Source organism: Anolis sagrei, chromosome 5, assembly GCF_037176765.1.
Source record: "Anolis sagrei isolate rAnoSag1 chromosome 5, rAnoSag1.mat, whole genome shotgun sequence".
Lineage (NCBI taxonomy): Eukaryota > Metazoa > Chordata > Lepidosauria > Squamata > Dactyloidae > Anolis > Anolis sagrei.
This window is the reverse complement of record NC_090025.1, coordinates 195,970,453-195,989,562: the sequence shown is the minus strand read 5'-3', so window position 1 is coordinate 195,989,562 and position 19,110 is coordinate 195,970,453. Positions and strand designations below refer to the sequence as shown.

General features: G+C 42.6%; 1 protein-coding gene across 9 annotated transcripts in view; it reads right to left on the bottom strand.

Annotated features, from left to right (window-relative positions):
- Window positions 1–19,110, bottom strand: part of FLNC (filamin C) — a 162,794-nt gene that overhangs the window by 106,716 nt on the left and 36,968 nt on the right. For all 9 annotated transcript variants that reach the window (XM_067469388.1, XM_067469389.1, XM_067469385.1 and 6 more), the window contains one exon: window positions 6,285–6,533. In XM_067469388.1, the coding sequence (XP_067325489.1) occupies window positions 6,285–6,533 (249 nt within the window). The remainder of the gene's footprint in view (window positions 1–6,284; window positions 6,534–19,110) is intronic.

The window sequence follows — 19,110 nt, the reverse complement described above, 5'->3', positions numbered from 1 at the left end:
CAGTTGTATATTACTGACCAAAGAAAAGGTGGAATCCCCACATCATGGATCATAACTCTTGGGTGTGTCTACACTTGAGAATGAATGCAAGGCTCATGGAAGTTGTAGTTCGTTTAGGAAGAATCATTCTTTGACAGAGATAGCTTACAGATCTTGTAAAACTACAGTTCCCAGGATTCCATAGCATTGATCCAAAGCAATTCAGCAGAGTGTCGGGTCGCATTCATTCTACAGTGTAGGTCAGGCATGGGTAAACTTCAGCTCTCCAGGTGTTTTGGACTCCAACTCCCACAATTCCTAACAGCCTACTGAGGACAGACTCAAACTGATCTGAATGCAGCAGAGAGTTCCGCAGTTCCTGGAAACATGGACTTTCAAGATAACAAAAGGACTGTGGCTCCAGCAGCAGCCTCAATATAGAGACCTTTCTTCTTGACTAACTTCCCCCTGCTTCAATGTAACAATCCCCCAATAAAAAGTATCATTTTCTCTAACAGAGAGTGATACATTGTGTCCCTTTACTGACTTTAAAACCAATTAATATGAATCTTCCTCTTTCTGAGCTGCAGAATTCCCCTGGCTCACCCAGGATGCTCTTCCTGGGGGAGGGCGAAACTGTGACACTCCAAACCGCGAATACGGAAAACCGACCTGGTCCCGATATCCGCGAGTTGACTGATCAACTCTGCTTGCTCATGCGGGACGCTCTTACAGCATCCTGGGGAGGCCGAAACTGCAATCCTTCAAACCGCAGATACGGAAAACCGACCTGGTCCCGATATCCGCGAGTTGACTGATCAACTCTGCTTGCTCATGCGGGACGCTCTTACAGCATCCTGGGGAGGCCGAAACTGCAATCCTTCAAACCGCAGATACGGAAAACCGACCTGGTCCCGATATCCGCGAGTTGACTGATCCACTCTGCTGGCTCATGAGGGACGCTCTTACAGCGTCCTGGGGAGGCCGAAACTGCGATCCTTCAAACTGTGGATATGGAAAACTGACCTGGTCCCGATATTCGCGAGTTGACTGATCAACTCTGCTGGCTCATGCGGGACGCTCTTACAGCGTCCTGGGGAGGCCGAAACTGCGATCCTTCAAACCGCGGATATGGAAAACCGACCTGGTCCCGATATTCGCGAGTTGACTGATCAACTCTGCTGGCTCATGCGGGACGCTCTTACAGCGTCCTGGGGAGGCCGAAACTGCGATCCTTCAAACCGCGGATACGGAAAACCGACCTGGTCCCGATATTCGCGAGTTGACTGATCAACTCTGCTGGCTCATGCGGGACGCTCTTACAGCGTCCTGGGGAGGCCGAAACTGCGATCCTTCAAACCGCAGATACGGAAAACCGACCTGGTCCCTGTATCTGCGAGTTGGCCGATCAACTCCAAGTTGGTGCTCCAACCAATCAGTAGAAAGCTGGCCCAGGAGGCGGGCGCAGGAGATTTGAATTTGACAGTTCTATAAATGTTGTATTTCTTGGCCCAGTGAACATGTCGGGTCCTTGAACAGAGAACTGCGGTCGTCATCCATTCCAGCTGGAATGAAATAAGACCTTTGTGGCTTTCCTTCAACTTGGTGAGACTTTATTTTGGGAAATTTAGGGAAAAATCTGTCTCGGTGCTTCCCGTCTCGCCAGGTGTTCTGGATCCTCCTTGTGGGTCAGGCCGGCCTCCCAAATTCGTGTTTGGCATCACAACCGGCTGTTAGGAATTGTGGGAGCTGAAGTCCAAAACACCTGGAGGGCCCAAGTTTGCTCATACCTGGTATAGATGATCCCTAGCTCTTAAATCAGTGAAAGACTGCATGAGCTCCAAAACGCAAGCTCTGTCTGTACATGCGCATGGGGATTAATTCGTGTTCAGCATCACAACCGGCTGTTAGGAATTGTGGGAGTTGAAGTCCAAAACACCTGGAGGGCCCAAGTTTGCCCATACCTGGTATAGATGATCCCCAGCTCTTAAATCAGCGAAAGACTGCATGAGCTTCAAAACGCAAGCTCTGTCTGTACATGCGCATGAGGATTACTTTAAGTCTGCAAAACATTTTAGGAGGACAAATGCAAGGATGCAGAGGGAATCCCCCAGAGCAGGAGCAAAGGCCGTGCCAGGAATGCAAGCCAAACTTTGGAGAGACAGAGAGAGAGACAGGCTCCGAGGGAAACATTCGACATATAAGGCTTCTTTGCGGCTTCTGTTAAGGTAAACTTCGGAGAGGCGCATTAAGCCTTGCCGACAAAGGGGAACGTAGTCTAGCTCTGGCCACAAAGCCTTGCCAAGGATGCAAACGCAGATCTCTCCATCTTTCCTTTCCCTCTTCGCTAATTTTTGGGGACAATAAATCCTCAAACAGTGGATTCCCAGACAAGCCACTGTTCCAAGCACCAATGTGAAGGAGCTCTAACATTTTCAAATTGGTGCAAATTAGATAGAGTTGCCACATTGAAAACTGGAGAGGGGTTTTTTTCGTGCAGCCAGGTAACAAGTATCACCTGTTGGAATTATTCCTTTTCGGATATTACTACCAAAGATACAGTGGTTGTTTCAATAATGATTCTAGGGTCTGGTCTTGAATTTCCAGCCTGGAACCACATCTCTATTTTCAAGGCAGCCCAAAGGGGAAGAATCTCAGGGTTAGAGCGCTGCCTTGAAAACCAAGTGAGATTGAGAGTGTGTCTATGTTTTCATTGCAAATTATTTAGACTTGGAGTTTTTTATTTAGCTGGTTTGAGTCTCCTTTGGGAGAGATTAAAGCGAGGTATAAATGTTGTTGTTGTTGTTGTTGAATGGTGTGAACTGCATTAACTGCAGCCAGTGGTTAGCTTGTCATGTTTATTTATTTATTTATTTATTTTATTCAAACATATATGCGGCCACTCCCCTGGGGCTCGGAGCGGCTTACAAGAATGGCTAAAATCTAACAGAATTGAAAAGCAATTTAAAACAATTTAAAAACAGCAATATCAAATATCAAAGGCCTGTCAAAACAGGTATGTCTTACATGCCCTGCGGAAAGCTGATAAGTCCCGCAAGGCACGGACTTCAGGTGGCAGAGTATTCCAGAGTGATGGTGCCACTGCTGTGAAGGCTCTGCGTCTGGTTGCTGTTAGACGCAAGGTCTTGACACTGGGAATTTCCAACAAATCTTGGTCTTCAGAACGGAGGGATCTCTGGGGTTGGGAGGGGGTGAGGCGGTCCCTCAGATACATCGGCCCCAGACCATGCAAGGCCTTAAAGGTGAGTACCATCACTTTGAAAGTGATCCGGTGCTCAATTGGTAACCAGTGCAGCTGTAGTAAGATTGGGGTGATGTGGCATCTCATTCGAATTCCTGCAAGAAGCCAAGCAGCTGCATTTTGTACCAACTTGAGCTTCCGGATCACCGACAGAGGAAGGCCAATGTAGAGGGCGTTACAGTAGTCCAGTCTTGAGATGACCGTGGCCTGGATCACCGTAGTGAGGTCGTCCCTGGACAGGGAGGGGGACAGCCGTCTAGCCTGCCGCAGGTGAAAGAAAGAAGGCGGTTCTGCTCACGGCGGAGAGGGACCTGGGCCTCCATCCTCAGCAGAGGGTCCAAAAGGACTCCCAGACTCTTGACCAACGATGACGGGCGTTGCACCTCGCCATCCAGGGTAGGCAGTTGGATGTCCCCACTGCCTGGTTGACCCAGCCAGAGGATCTCCATCTTTGCTGGATTCACCCTCAACCTGCTGGCACGCAGCCATCCAGTCACAGCCTCGAGGCACTGATGGAAACAATCGGGTACAGAGTTCGGTCGGCCTTCCATCTTCAGCACCAGCTGAGTGTCATCAGCATACTGGTCACACTCCAGCCCAAAACCTCCATGACATCACCAGGGTGTCATTATGATGTCACAGGGGCTGTTTCTCGTGACATCACAAAGGATCTCCCCTAAATTTATTATTTCAGAACTGGGATAATCCCAATCCAGCAATCCTAGCACCCTTCTACACTGCCCTATAATCCAGATTATCGAATCAGATAATCCATATTATCTGCTTTGAACTGGGTTGTATGAGTCATATACATGCCATATAATCAAGTTCAAAGCAGATAATCTGGATTTTATATGGCAGTGGAAAAGTTACTTTGGAGAGGACTGCAAGGCCAGTATTCACCAACTCAGTCCCAAAGGTCCTTTGAGGATGGACTACAACTCTCAATGGACTACAACTCCCAGCAGCCCAAGAGATTTGTAGGCCACTCTCAAAGGACCTTTGGGACTCCCAATGGACCACAACTCCCAGCAGCCCCTATCCAGAACAGCCAATGTTTAAGGATGCTGGGAGATAGAGGGCTTCCATCCAGGTTGGTGGAGCTTAACACCCAGCAGCCCCTATTCAGCATAGCCAGGATGATGAGAGCTATAGTCCAACACTACCTGGAGAGCTGCAAGGTTCTCATCCATGAGGTCAATTGGTTGTAGCAACCAACAGCAGTGTAGAAGGGTCACCAGAAAAGTTACTTTGGAGAGGACTGCAAGGGCAGTATTCACTGACTCAGTTCCAAAGGTCCTTTCAGGATAGACTACAACTCCCAATGGACTATAACTCCCAGCAGCCCCTATCCAAAACAGCCAATGGTTAAGGTTACTGGGAGATAGAGGGTTTCCATCCAGGTTGATGGAGCTTAACACCCAGCAGCCCCTATTCAGCATAGCCAGGATGATGTGAGTTATAGTCCAACACTATCTGGAGAGCTGCAAGGTTCTTATCCATGAGGTCAATTGATTGCAACATCCAACAGCCCTATCCAGCTGTGTAGAAGGGGCACCAGAAAAGTTACTTTGGAGAGGACTGCAAAGCCAGTATTCACCGACTCAGTTCCAAAGGACCTTTGAAGCTTAACACCCAGCAGCCCCTATTCAGCATAGCCAGGATGATGAGAGCTATAGTCCAACACTATCTGGAGAGCTGCAAGGTTCTCATCCATGAGGTCAATCGGTTGAAGCAACCAACAGCAGTGCAGAAAGGGTCACCAGAAACATCAACATTGTATGATTAATGCAGTTTGTCACCATTTGAACTGCCATGGCTAAATGCTATGATAGTCCTACATTGCCACGTCAACAGAGGGTTCGACTAGATGACCCCTGGGGCTTTTTTTCCCTGCAACGCCGGCTCTTTAGCCTAGATATGGAGATGAGCACCAACCCCTAGATTCATAGAATCATAGAATCAAAGAGTTGGAAGAGACCTCCTGGGCCATCCAGTCCAACCCCATTCTGCCAAGAAGCAGGAATATTGCATTCAAAGCACCCCTGACAAATGGCCATCCAGCCTCTGTTTAAAAGCTTCCAAAGAAGGAGCCTCCACCTCACTCCGGGGCAGAGAGTTCCACTGCTGAACGGCTAGAGTCGGACCCTCAATGTCAGGGGAAAACCTTTACCTTGACCTTACTTATACCCCTCTTTTTCTCTCCGCAAGGAGATTCAAAGCATCTTACATTTGAAAGCATTGCAAGACGGTTTAATATGTGCGAATACACAAACATTAAAGCAGAACTAAATATAAATTGGTATTTTTAAAAGTCAGAGTTTAGATCCATCCAAACCTATTGAGAGCTGCAGTGCGGATGCCCCGCAAGGCTCCCTCTGCAGCCTAAACATTTCTCGCTCCGATTTATCGCTGCGGAGAAACTGCTCTTGGCGCAGGAATATCGAGCCAAATTTGGGCAAACCCAGAGGCCAAACTGAGCTTGGTAGTGGAAGACACCGGTTATGGATGGAGCCGTCTATCTTCTTTTGCTTCAGTGGCCTCCCCAATGTTTAGAGTCTCGGAGGTTGTTTTCCTCCGTTTGTCCTTGGCTTCTGCCTGAAAGGATTTCATGCCAACGCTCCTGCTTGGCATTAGGAGCCATCTCATCCATTGTCTTTTATGGATCATAAAATACATTCCCTGATCCAGACCTCTCTCTCCTTCATAGAGAATACTCAAGACCTTGTGGAACTACAACTCCCAGAATCCCATAGGATTGAGCCATGGCAGCTCAAGTGGTCTCGTTGTGACATTGGAGATGCAGGGCAACCCTACCCAATAGAGTTGAGTCCCTCTAATGTAGGCATGGGCCAACCTTCAAGGTGTTTTAGGCTTCAACTCCCACAATTCCTAACAGGTCCAAAAGACCTTGAAGGTCCAAGTTGGCCCATCCCTCCTGGAACCCATATCTGTTGCCTATGGAGAGATAAGTGCACCCCTAAAAAACTGGGGTGACCTGTCCATTTGAGTGTGTGTGTTTCCAAGTCAACGTGATACTCACCTGGAGCGCAGTTGTCCACCAAGGCGCCCAAGGCCTTGCCGTCCTGCCAGTCGCGGTTGAAGTTGGTGATGGGCAGCTGGGGGACCTTGTTCTGGATCCAGCCCAGGAGGCGCTGCTTGGGCGTCTGCTTCTTGGCGTCCTCCTCATCCTCGTCTTCCCACATGGGCATGGAGATGGAGTAGTGCAGGATCAGGGTCCAGATCAAGCCCAGGATCAGCTTCAGGTTGCCATCCACAATGGCCTTGCTGTCTGCGGAGAGGAAAGAGGGAGAGAGACAAGGTGAGATAGAGGCAGGTGAGACCAGAACAGGTGGAAGGCATTGTTGAAGGCATTCATGGCTAGAATCACTGGGTTGTTATGAGTTTTTCAGGCTGTACAGCCATGTCCCAGCAGCGTTCTCTCCTAGCGTTTCACCTGCATCTGTGGCTAGCATCTTTTGAGGTTCTGTTGGCAGTGAGGCAAGTGGAGTGTATACCTATGAGAGGGAGGTGTTAGACATCTCGGAGATCTTGGGTGGTCATCTTGATCTCCATTCATGGATGTCTCATAGACACTTGTATACACACAGGCTGGAATTTTATACACAATGTGGCTAATTACCTTTTTTGCATGAAACCAAATTTGGGTTCACTGAACCATCCAAAAGCAAAGGTGATGTCGAGCCCCCCCCCTCCCCAAAATAAGGGATAGTGATAAGGGCAAGGGCACAAGGGCACAAAATAAGGGCAAGGGCACAAGACTACACAGTAAGGGTTAAGTCTTGGTCACATTGCCAAGGCACTGACGACAACAAGGACCCCACGAGGCTTTGGGGGAAATGGCTGGATCTTGGGACTTCTGCCCTTCATGAGAGTTGTAGTTTCCCAAGGACCAGCTTCGATCCCAGCGTGGCAGCTCTGCCTAACGTTTTGGACTCACAAGGACATCTTTCCCGCTCATGGACTTCCCTCAAAATGAACTATGGACTCACATTGCTTGAAAATATTTTCTTTATTAAATTTCTCTGGTGGGTGGGATGGAGAAGGGTTGATTGATATGAATTTCCTACAATTTCTATATACTTTCATAGAATCATAGAATCCTAGAATCCAAGAGTTGGAAGAGACCTCCTGGGCCATCCAGTCCACCCCCATTCTGCCAAGAAGCAGGAAAGTTGCATTCAAAGCACCCCTGACAGATGGCCATCCAGCCTCTGTTTCAAAGCTTCCAAACAAGGAGCCTCCACCACACTCCGGGGCAGAGAGTTCCACTGCTGAACGGCTCTCACAGTCAGGAAGTTCTTCCTCATGTTCAGATGGAATCTCCTCTCTTGTAGTTTGAAGCCATTGTTCCGCGTCCTAGTCTCCAGGGAAGCAGAAAGGAAGCTTGCTCCCTCCTCCTCCCTGTGGCTTCCTCTCACATATTTGTACATGGCTATCATATCCCCTCTCAGCCTTCTCTTCTTCAAGCCCAGCTCCTTAAGCCGCTCCTCATAGGGCTTGTTCTCCAGACCCTTGATCATTTTAGTCACCCTCCTCTGGACACATTCCAGCTTGTCAATATCTCCCTTCAATTGTGGTGCCCAGAATTGGACACAATATTCCAGGTGTGGTCTAACCAAAGCGGAATAGAGCATGGGGAGCATTACTTCCTTAGATCTAGGCACTATGCTCCTATTGATGCAGGCCAAAATCCCATTGGCTTTTTTTGCCGCCACATCACATTGTTGGCTCATGTTTAACTTGTTGTCCACGTGGACTCCAAGATCTTTTTCACACGTACTGCTCTTGAGCCAGGCCTCATCGACCCCCATTCTGTCTCTTTGCATTTCGTTTTTTCTGCCTAAGTGGAGTCTCTTGCATTTGTCACTGTTGAACTTCATTTTGTTAGTTTTGGCCCATCATCTCTCTAATCTGTCAAGATCGTTTTGAATCCTGCTCCTGTCCTCTGGAGTCTTGGCTCTCCCTCCCAATTTGGTGTCGTCTGCAAACTTGATGATCCTGCCTTCTAGCCCTTCATCTAAGTCATTAATAAAGATGTTGAACAGGACCAGGACCAGGACGGAACCCTGCGGCACTCCACTCGTCACTTCTTTCCAGGACGAAGAGGAAGCATTGGTGAGCACCCTCTGGGTGTTCAAACACCAACAACAACCGGGTTGCCTGACAATCAACATGTGCAGAAATTCCCTTTTCAGTGCAACTATTAAAAATAGAGTCTTCCTCTCTGATTTTTTGAAGCAAGGGCTGGATGGCCATCTGTCAGGAGGGATTGGATTGTTTCTTAGTGCCTGGCAGAAGGGGGTTAGACTAGATGATCTTTAGGAGTCTCTTCCAACTCTAAGTACAGGATCCCTGCCCACTTCCCACTGAGGCCACCCTCATTTCCAAGCATTCTTCTCCTCTTGTGTTGTGATTCCTGGTGAGCTCATGACCGCATTCCTTCCTTCCTTCCCTCCTTCTATCATCAGCCAGGACTTGGACCAAATGATCCAAGGGAATCTGGCACGAAAAACGTGCTTCTTGCAATGGGATTTCGGAAGCGCAGGGGTCAAGGGCGGGGGAGCCAGGAGGGAAAAGATGACGGGGAAATCCCTGGCCGGCCGGACCAGCGTCCAGTTGCTCTCGGACCGCCCTGCGAAGCGGCCACACCGCATTGTCCAGTCGACAATGGACCCAGGGCTTGACCCCTTCCTTCTTCTGTAAACACACTCCCCAATCCCCGGCCTCTTGAGCAAAACTATCGGAAAGCATGAAACCTTTTCTCCAGCATCGGCCCATCCTTTGAGAAATATAAACAAAGACATTGGGAAAGAGCAGAAGGAATATATATATATATATATATATATATATATATATATGGCTAAAACTATGTAGCTGTCTAAGTAACCACTACAACATACTAAGTCATGTTCCATGATTTTGAGACCAACTACACACATAACGATGCTCTGGCCCCTTCTACAATGCCATATAATCCTGATTATCAAATCAGACCATCCACATTATCATCTGCTTTGAACTGGATTATATGAGTCTACGCTTCCATATAATCCAGTTCAACTAGATAATTTGGATTTGATATGGCAGTGAGGAACAGACCTCAGAAAAGTTACTTTGGAGAGGACTGCCAGGCCTATATTCACGAACTCGGTTCCAAAGGTCCTTTGAGGATGGACTACAACTCCCAATGGACTACAATTTCCAGCTGCTCCTATCCAGAACAGCTAGTGGTTAAGGATGCTGGGAGATACAGGGTTTCCATCCAGGTTGATGGAGCTTAACAGCCAGGACCTCCTATTCAGCATAATCAGGATGATGGGAGCTATAGTCCAACACTATCTGGAGAGCTGCAAGGTTCTCATCCGTGAGGTCAATCGGTTGCAGCAACCAACAGCAGAAAAGTGCAGCATTTTTCCAAATGAAGCAGAGCGTGTTTGAAGACCGGGACATTTGTAGGGAGACCAAGGGGATTGTTTATAAAGCTATTGTCCTCCCAACCCTGCTATATGCCTGCGAGACGTGGACTGTCTACAGACATCAACATTGACACTGAAATGCAACACTGCCTGAGCTCTGCGAGTGCAGAATTCTTCCAAATGAAGCACAGAGTGTTTTAGGATCGGGACATCCAAAGGGAAACCAAGGGGATTGTTTATAAAGCTATTGTCCTCCCAACCCTGCTATACGCCTGCGAGACGTGGACTGTCTACAGACATCAACATTGACACTGAAATGCAACACTGCCTGAGCTCTGCGAGTGCAGCATTCTTCCAAATGAAGCACAGAGTGTTTTAGGATCGGGACATCCAAAGGGAAACCAAGGGGATTGTTTATAAAGCTATTGTCCTCCCAACCCTGCTATACGCCTGCGAGACGTGGACTGTCTACAGACATCAACATTGACACTGAAATGCAACACTGCCTGAGCTCTGCGAGTGCAGAATTCTTCCAAATGAAGCACAGAGTGTTTTAGGATCGGGACATCCAAAGGGAAACCAAGGGGATTGTTTATAAAGCTATTGTCCTCCCAACCCTGCTATACGCCTGCGAGACGTGGACTGTCTACAGACATCAACATTGACACTGAAATGCAACACTGCCTGAGCTCTGCGAGTGCAGAATTCTTCCAAATGAAGCACAGAGTGTTTTAGGATCGGGACATCCAAAGGGAAACCAAGGGGATTGTTTATAAAGCTATTGTCCTCCCAACCCTGCTATACGCCTGCGAGACGTGGACTGTCTACAGACATCAACATTGACACTGAAATGCAACACTGCCTGAGCTCTGCGAGTGCAGCATTCTTCCAAATGAAGCACAGAGTGTTTGAAGACCAGGACATCTGTAGCAAGACCAAGGGGATAGTTTATAAAGCCATTGTCCTCCCAACCCTGCTCTACACCTGCAAAACGTGGACTGTCTACAGACATCAACGTTGACACTGAAATGCAACACTGCCTGAGCTCTGCGAGTGCAGCATTCTTCCAAATGAAGCAGAGAGTGTTTGAGGATCGGGACATCCAAAGGGAAACCAAGGGGATTGTTTATAAAGCTATTGTCCTCCCAACCCTGCTATACACCTGCAAAACATGGACTGTCTACAGACATCACCATCGACACTGAAATGCAACACTGCCTTAGCTCTGCGAGTGCAGCATTCTTCCAAATAGAAGCAGAGAGTGTTTGAGAATCGGGACATCCGTAGGGAGATCAAGGTGCTTATCTATATAGCCCTGCTATACGCCTGCGAGACGTGGACTGTCTACAGATGTCACATGCAACTCCTGGACCGATTCCATCAGCGTTGCCTCCGGAAAATCCTGCAAATCTCTTGGGAAGACAAGCAGACAAATGTCAGCGTGCTGGAAGAAGCAAAGACCACCAGCATTGAAGCGATGCTCCTCCGCCATCAACTCCCCTGGAACGGCCACGTTGTCCGGATGTCCAACCACCGTTTCCCAAAGCAGTTGCTCTACTCCAAATTCAAGAACAGAAAAAGGAATGTTGGTGGGCAGGAAAAGAGATTGAAAGATGGGCTCAAAGCCAACCTTTAAAACTCTGGCATAGACACTGAGAACTGGGAAGCCCTGGCCCTTGAGCCTTCCAGCTGGAGGTCAGCTGTGACCAGCAGTGCTGTAGAATTTGAAGAGGTACGAATAGAGGGTGAAAGAGAGAAACGTGCTAAGAGGCAGGCGCATCAAGCCAACCCCAACCGGGACTGCAACTCCTGAAGGACTACAAGATTTTGGCTCACAAAATAGTATGCCTTGGTTTCTCAAGACACAGAAACTACTCTGAGTCTCTTTGAAGTAGGGAGGGTGATAAGGATGAGGATGAGGAGTCCAGACTTGCTCCAGAAAGGATGAGTTCTCTCTGGTTTATGTTTTGTGTTGTGTGTGCATGCTGCCTGTGCCTTTGTGCGTCTGTGCCCTTAGCACAAAAGGAATGGGAGGCAATGAGCCATACATCATGGACATGGAAAATCCGATGGGATTTCGCCGGAGGAGGAAATCAGCAACAGATGTTTGCAGCAGGCGCCGCTGAAACGAAACAGGCTCCCTATCAGCTCAGCTGCCTTAAGGGGGGTCTTATGGAAACGGGAGGGGGGGGGGCTTTGAAGCAATTCCACCCAAGGGCGGCAAAGGGAGCAAAGAGGGTGGAGTAGATGCCCTCAAGGTGACCCACAAACAGTGGGAATTTCTGGTGCATATGCCTCATTCATGCCAGAAGTGCCGGATAGCAGATAGCATTCGTGCCGGATAGCATTCGTGCTAATAAGGAATCTTAGCTTTGCAAAGCTCTTCATGCTCAATTCAGAGGCAAAAAAGGGCAGTATTTGAGTTAAAGCACTCTGTCCATGCTCAGTGAGCCCTTTCCTTTAGTATACTTCACCTTCCATTTTGTATTATTATTATTATTATTATTATTATGTCACAGCAAATGAGATATATGCTGAATTTCGTATCACAAAATCACAAGTCGAACATTATTATTACGATTATTATTATTATTAACATTTATTTTTATTGTTATTAATATTAATATTATTTGGTATACTTCACCTTCCATTTTGTATTATTATTATTATTATTATTATTATGTCACAGCAAATGAGATATATATGCTGGATTTCGTATCACAAAATCACAAGTCGAACATTATAATAATAATTATTATTATTAAATTTTATTATTATTAATAATATTATTTTGTATACTTCACCTTCCATTTTGTATTATTATTATTATTATTATTATTTTACTGACACAAAAACACAGTATGTCACAGCAAATGAGATATATATGCTGGATTTCGTATCACAAAATCACAAGTCGAACATTAATATTATTATTATTATTATTAAATTTTATTATTATTATTATTATTATTATTTTGTATACTTCACCTTCCATTTTGTATTATTATTATTATTATTATTATTATTATTATTTTACTGACACAAAAACACAGTATGTCACAGCAAATGAGATATATATGCTGGATTTCGTATCACAAAATCACAAGTCGAACATTAATATTATTATTATTATTATTATTAAATTTTATTATTATTAATAATATTATTTTGTATACTTCACCTTCCATTTTGTATTATTATTATTATTATTATTATTATTATTTTACTGACACAAAAACACAGTATGTCACAGCAAATGAGATATATATGCTGGATTTTGTATCACAAAATCACAAGTCGAACATTATTATTATTATTATTATTATTATTAAAAAAATTTATTATTATTAATATTATTTTGTTTATTATTATTAACATTATTTTGTATACTTCACCTTCCATTTTGTATTATTATTATTATTATTATTATTATTATTATTATTATTTTACTGACACAAAAACACACTATGTCACAGCAAACGAGATATATATGCTGGATTTCGTATCACAAAATCACAAGTCGAACATTAATATTATTATTATTATTATTATTATTAAATTTTATTATTATTAATAATATTATTTTGAATACTTCACCTTCAATTTTGTATTATTATTATTATTATTATTATTTTACTGACACAAAAACACAGTATGTCACAGCAAATGAGATATATATGCTGGATTTCGTATCACAAAATCACAAGTCGAACATTATTATTATTATTATTAAATTTTATTATTATTAATAATAATATTTTGTATACTTCACCTTCCATTTTGTATTATTATTATTATTATTATTATTTTACTGACACAAAAACACACTATGTCACAGCAAATGAGATATATATGCTGGGTTTCGTATCACAAAATCACAAGTCAAACATTATTATTATTATTATTATTATTAAATTTTATTATTATTAATAATATTATTTTGTATACTTCACCTTCAATTTTGTATTATTATTATTATTATTATTATTTTACTGACACAAAAACACAGTATGTCACAGCAAATGAGATATATATGCTGGATTTCGTATCACAAAATCACAAGTCGAACATTATTATTATTATTATTATTATTATTAAATTTTATTATTATTAATAATATTATTTTGTATACTTCACCTTCAATTTTGTATTATTATTATTATTATTATTATTATTTTACTGACACAAAAACACAGTATGTCACAGCAAATGAGATATATATGCTGGATTTCGTATCACAAAATCACAAGTCGAACATTAATATTATTATTAAATTTTATTATTAATAATAATATTATTTTGAATACTTCACCTTCAATTTTGTATTATTATTATTATTATTATTATTATTTTACTGACACAAAAACACAGTATGTCACAGCAAATGAGATATATATGCTGAATTTCGTATTATAAAATCACAAGTCGAACATTATTATTATTATTATTATTAACATTTATTTTTATTGTTATTAATATTAATATTATTTGGTATACTTCACCTTCCATTTTGTATTATTATTATTATTATTATTATCTTACTGACACAAAAACACAGTATGTCACAGCAAATGAGATATATATGCTGGATTTCGTATCACAACATCACAAGTCGAACATTATTATTATTATTATTATTATTAAATTTTATTATTATTATTAATATTATTTTGTATACTTCACCTTCCATTTTGTATTATTATTATTATTATTATTATTTTACTGACACAAAAACACAGTATGTCACAGCAAATGAGATATATATGCTGGATTTCGTATCACAAAATCACAAGTCGAACATTATTATTATTATTATTATTATTATTATTAAATTTTATTATTATTATTATTAATATTATTTTGAATACTTCACCTTCCATTTTGTATTATTATTATTATTATCTTACTGACACAAAAACACAGTATGTCACAGCAAATGAGATATATATGCTGGATTTCGTATCACAAAATCACAAGTCGAACATTATTATTATTATTATTATTATTATTATTAAATTTTATTATTATTATTATTAATATTATTTTGAATACTTCACCTTCCATTTTGTATTATTATTATTATTATCTTACTGACACAAAAACACAGTATGTCACAGCAAATGAGATATATATGCTGGATTTCGTATCACAAAATCACAAGTTGAACATTATAATTATTATTATTATTAAATTTTATTATTATTATTAATATTATTTTGTATACTTCACCTTCCATTTTGTATTATTATTATTATTATTATTATTTTACTGACACAAAAACACAGTATGTCACAGCAAATGAGATATATATGCTGGATTTCGTATCACAAAATCACAAGTCGAACATTAATATTATTATTATTATTAAATTTTATTATTATTAATAATAATATTTTGTATACTTCACCTTCCATTTTGTATTATTATTATTATTATTATTATTTTACTGACACAAAAACACACTATGTCACAGCAAATAAGATATATATGCTGGATTTCGTATCACAAAATCACAAGTCGAACATTATTATTATTATTTAAAAATTATTATTATTATTATTATTATTTGAAACTCAACAAGATGAGTCCATATCTTGCTGTGTTTCAACAACTCTGCTGGCTGTTGTATTGGATTATTATTATTATTATTATTATTTAATTATATTATTATTATTATTGTTATTATTATTTGAAACACAATAAGATGAGTCCACATCTTATTGTGTTTCAACAACTCTGCTGGCTGTTGTATTGGATTATTATTATTATTATTATTATCATTATCATTATCATTATCATTATTATTTAATTATATTATTATTGGGTTGTTGTAGGTTTTTCCGGGCTATATGGCCATGTTCTGGAGGCAATTTTTCTCCTGACGTTTCGCCTGCATCTATGGCAAGCATCCTCAGAGGTAATGAGGAAAAACTAGGTTTATATATCTGTGGAATGACCAGGGTGAGACAAAGGACTTTTGTTTGCTTGGGCTAGCTGTGAATGTTTCAGCTAATCACCTTGATTTGCATTCAATGGCTTGGAAGTGCCTGGGGGGAATCTTTTGTTGAGAGTGATTTCATGTGCCTGTTTGTTTCCCCTCTGTTTTTTTTTCTGCTGTAATTTTAGAGTTTTTTAATACTGGTAGCCAGATTTTGTTCATTTTCATAGTTTTCTCCTTTCTGTTGAAATTGTCCACATGCTTCTTGTGGATTTCAATGGCTTCTCTGTGTAGTCCGACATGGTGGTTGTGAGAGTGGTCCAGCACTTCTGTGTTCTCAAATAATATGCTGTGTCTAGGTTGGTTCATCACAACATACAAACCACTTACAGACCCACCAAGAAAATCCAACCAATGCTCCGTTCAGCAAAGGACAAGAGGGATCCTCTCACTTCTGCAGGAGTCTACCATGTACCATGCAGCTGTGGACAAGAAGTCTACAGAGGGACCACCAAACGCAGCAGCATTGTCCAACCACGAATCAAGGCACATGAAAGGCACTGCAGACTAACACAACCAGAGAAATCAGCCATAGCAGAGCACCTGATGAACCAGCCTGGACACAGCAGATTATTTGAATACACAGAAATGCAGGACCACACCGACAACCACCATGTCAGACTACACAGAGAAGCCATCGAAATCCACAAGAAGCATGTGGACAATGTCAACAGAAAGGAAGAGACCATGAAAATGAACAAAATCTGGCTATCAGTATTAAAAAACTCTAAAATTATAACAGCTAAACAACAGAGAGGAAAAAACCAGGCACAGATTAACACCTCCCAGCAACAGATTTTCCCAGGCTCAGGCAGGCCTTCAAATGCTAATGAAGGTGATCAGCTAAACATTCACACCTAACTGCAGCAGGGAAGAGCTCCTTGCCCCACCCCAGCCATTCCACAGATATATACACCCATTTTTCCTACTTCCAACAGACCTTCTCAACCTCTGAGGATGCTTGCCATAGATGCAGGCGAAACGTCAGGAGAAATGCCTCTAGAACATGGCTCTATAGCCCGAAAAAACCCACAAGAACCTAACTCTGCTGGCTGTTGTATTGGATTATTATTATTATTATTATTATTATTATTATTTGAAACACAACAAGATGAGTCCACAGCAGACACTCTGCTGGCTGTTGTATTGAATTATTATTATTATTACAATTATCTGGTTGCTACTGACACGATAAATAAATAATAACAATTATTATTATTATTATTATTATTATTAGGAGCCCTTGGTGGAGCAGTGGGTTAAAGCACTGATCTACTGAACTTGCTGACTGAAAGGTCACGCGTTCGAATCTGGTAGGTGGGGTGAGCTCCCACTCTTAGCCCCAGCTTCTGCCAACCTAGAAGTGCGAAAACATGCAAATATGAGTAGATCAATGGGTATTATTATTATTATTATTATTATTATTGACTATATTTGTATACTGCCCTTCTTGGCCCTCAGGCAACTACCACTCCACCAGGAAGGCAATGGTGCTCCATGCAGTCATGCTGACCACATGACATTGGAGGTGCCTATGGACAACGCTGGCTCTTCAGCTTAGAAATGGAGAGTCCCAGAGTAGGATACAACCAGACTTAATGTCAGGGGAAAACCTTTACCTTTACCTATTATTGCTTTGATTTTATTTACTCATTTATTTTTAGCTAGTTGCTTGAGCTCTGGTTAACAAAGAGCCTGTGTTGTTGTTGTTTTGTTGTTGTTGTTGTTTCCTGCTTCTATCTCTTGGCTGAGACGCAAAACATCTCACTACAATGAAAAGCAAAACCATTTAAAATGTATGGCATCTAAATATTAAAGGGGAATTCAATATACTTCCAATGGGGAAGAATCTCAGAGCAAGGGCACTGTGTTGAAAATGGAGTGGGATTGGAGTGTGCTAGCATGTGTATGAGTGCCTTTCCTACCATATTTACTGCTTGGAGTATTTTATTCCAGTCCTTTAGTCTCCAGAACTAGTTGCTAATCTATCATTCTTATTTTTGTGTCTGCACCATCGAATTAATGCTGTTTGACGCCACTTTAACCCCCAAGGTTCAATGTTTTGGATACTTACTTACTTAGGCGATCCCTCGTTGGACGAGTAAGATGGTCTTCCATGATGGGTTACCTTGTGGATTTGTAGGTGGCTGTGGAGCCCTATTCTTGACCCGCATCTTCTTCCGCAGTGAGGGCATTGGTTTCCAGGTGGAAGGCGGTCTCGGTCGGGGTTGGCTTGACGCGCCTTCCTCTTGGCACATTTCTCTCTTTCGCCCTCCATTCGTGCCTCCTCGAATTCTGCAGCACTGCTGATCACAGCTGACCTCCAGCTGGAGCAGTCAATGGCCAGAGCTTCCCAGTTCTCAGTGTCTACGCCAGAGTTTTTAAGGATGGCTTTGAGTCCATCTTTACATCTCTTTTCCTGTCCACCAATATTCCGTTTTCTGTTCTTAAGTTCGGAGTAGAGCAACTGCTTTGGGAGACGGTGGTCAGGCATCCGGACAATGTGGCTGGCCCAGAGGAGTTGATGGCAGAAGACCATTGCTTCAATGCTGGTGGTCTTTGCTTCTTCCAGCACGCTGACATTTCCCCGCTTGTCTTCCCAAGAGATTTGCAGGATTTTCCGGAGGCAGCGCTGATGGAATCGTTCCAGGAGTTGCATGTGACGTCTGTAGACAGTCCACGTCTCGCAGGCATAGAGCAGGGTTGGGAGGACAATAGCTTTATAGACAAGCACCTTGGTATCCGTACAGATGTCCCGGTCCTCAAACACTCTCTGCTTCATTCGGGAAAATGCTGCACTCGCAGGGCTCAGGCAGTGTTGTATTTCGGTGTCGATGCTGACTTTGGTGGAGAGGTGGCTGCCAAGGGAGATGAAATGGTCCACATTTTCTAATGTGACACCATTAAGCTGTATCTCTGGCATTGGAGAGGGATTGGTTGGTGACTGCTGGAAGAGCACTTTGGTTTTCTCGATGTTTAATGACAGGCCAAACTTCTCGTGTGCTTCTGTGAAGATGTTTAGAGTGGCTTGTAGATCTTCTTCTGAATGTGCACGGACGACATTGTCATCAGCTTACTGGAGTTCTATAACAGATGTTGTTGTAACCTTGCTTTTGGCTTTGGTTTTGGCTTGGTTTTGGCAATGTTTTGGATACCTAGGAGTGGAAGGCCTTTTCTGCCAGAGTGCAATGCTGTTTCATCACAATGCAACTCCCAAAATGTAATAGCATCCAGCCACGCACAGCATTGAAAGTGGTGTCAAAGTGCAGCAATCCTGCAGAGCAGACACCCCCCTGGAGACACCTGCATGACCCATAATTGATTTCCCTTTCTCCCTTCCAGGCCTTTGGAGACGGCTTTCCCCTCCCATTCCTCCCCAAGGGACGCATTCCGCATTAACACATGTGTAACACTTGCCCTTGCCTTTTGCG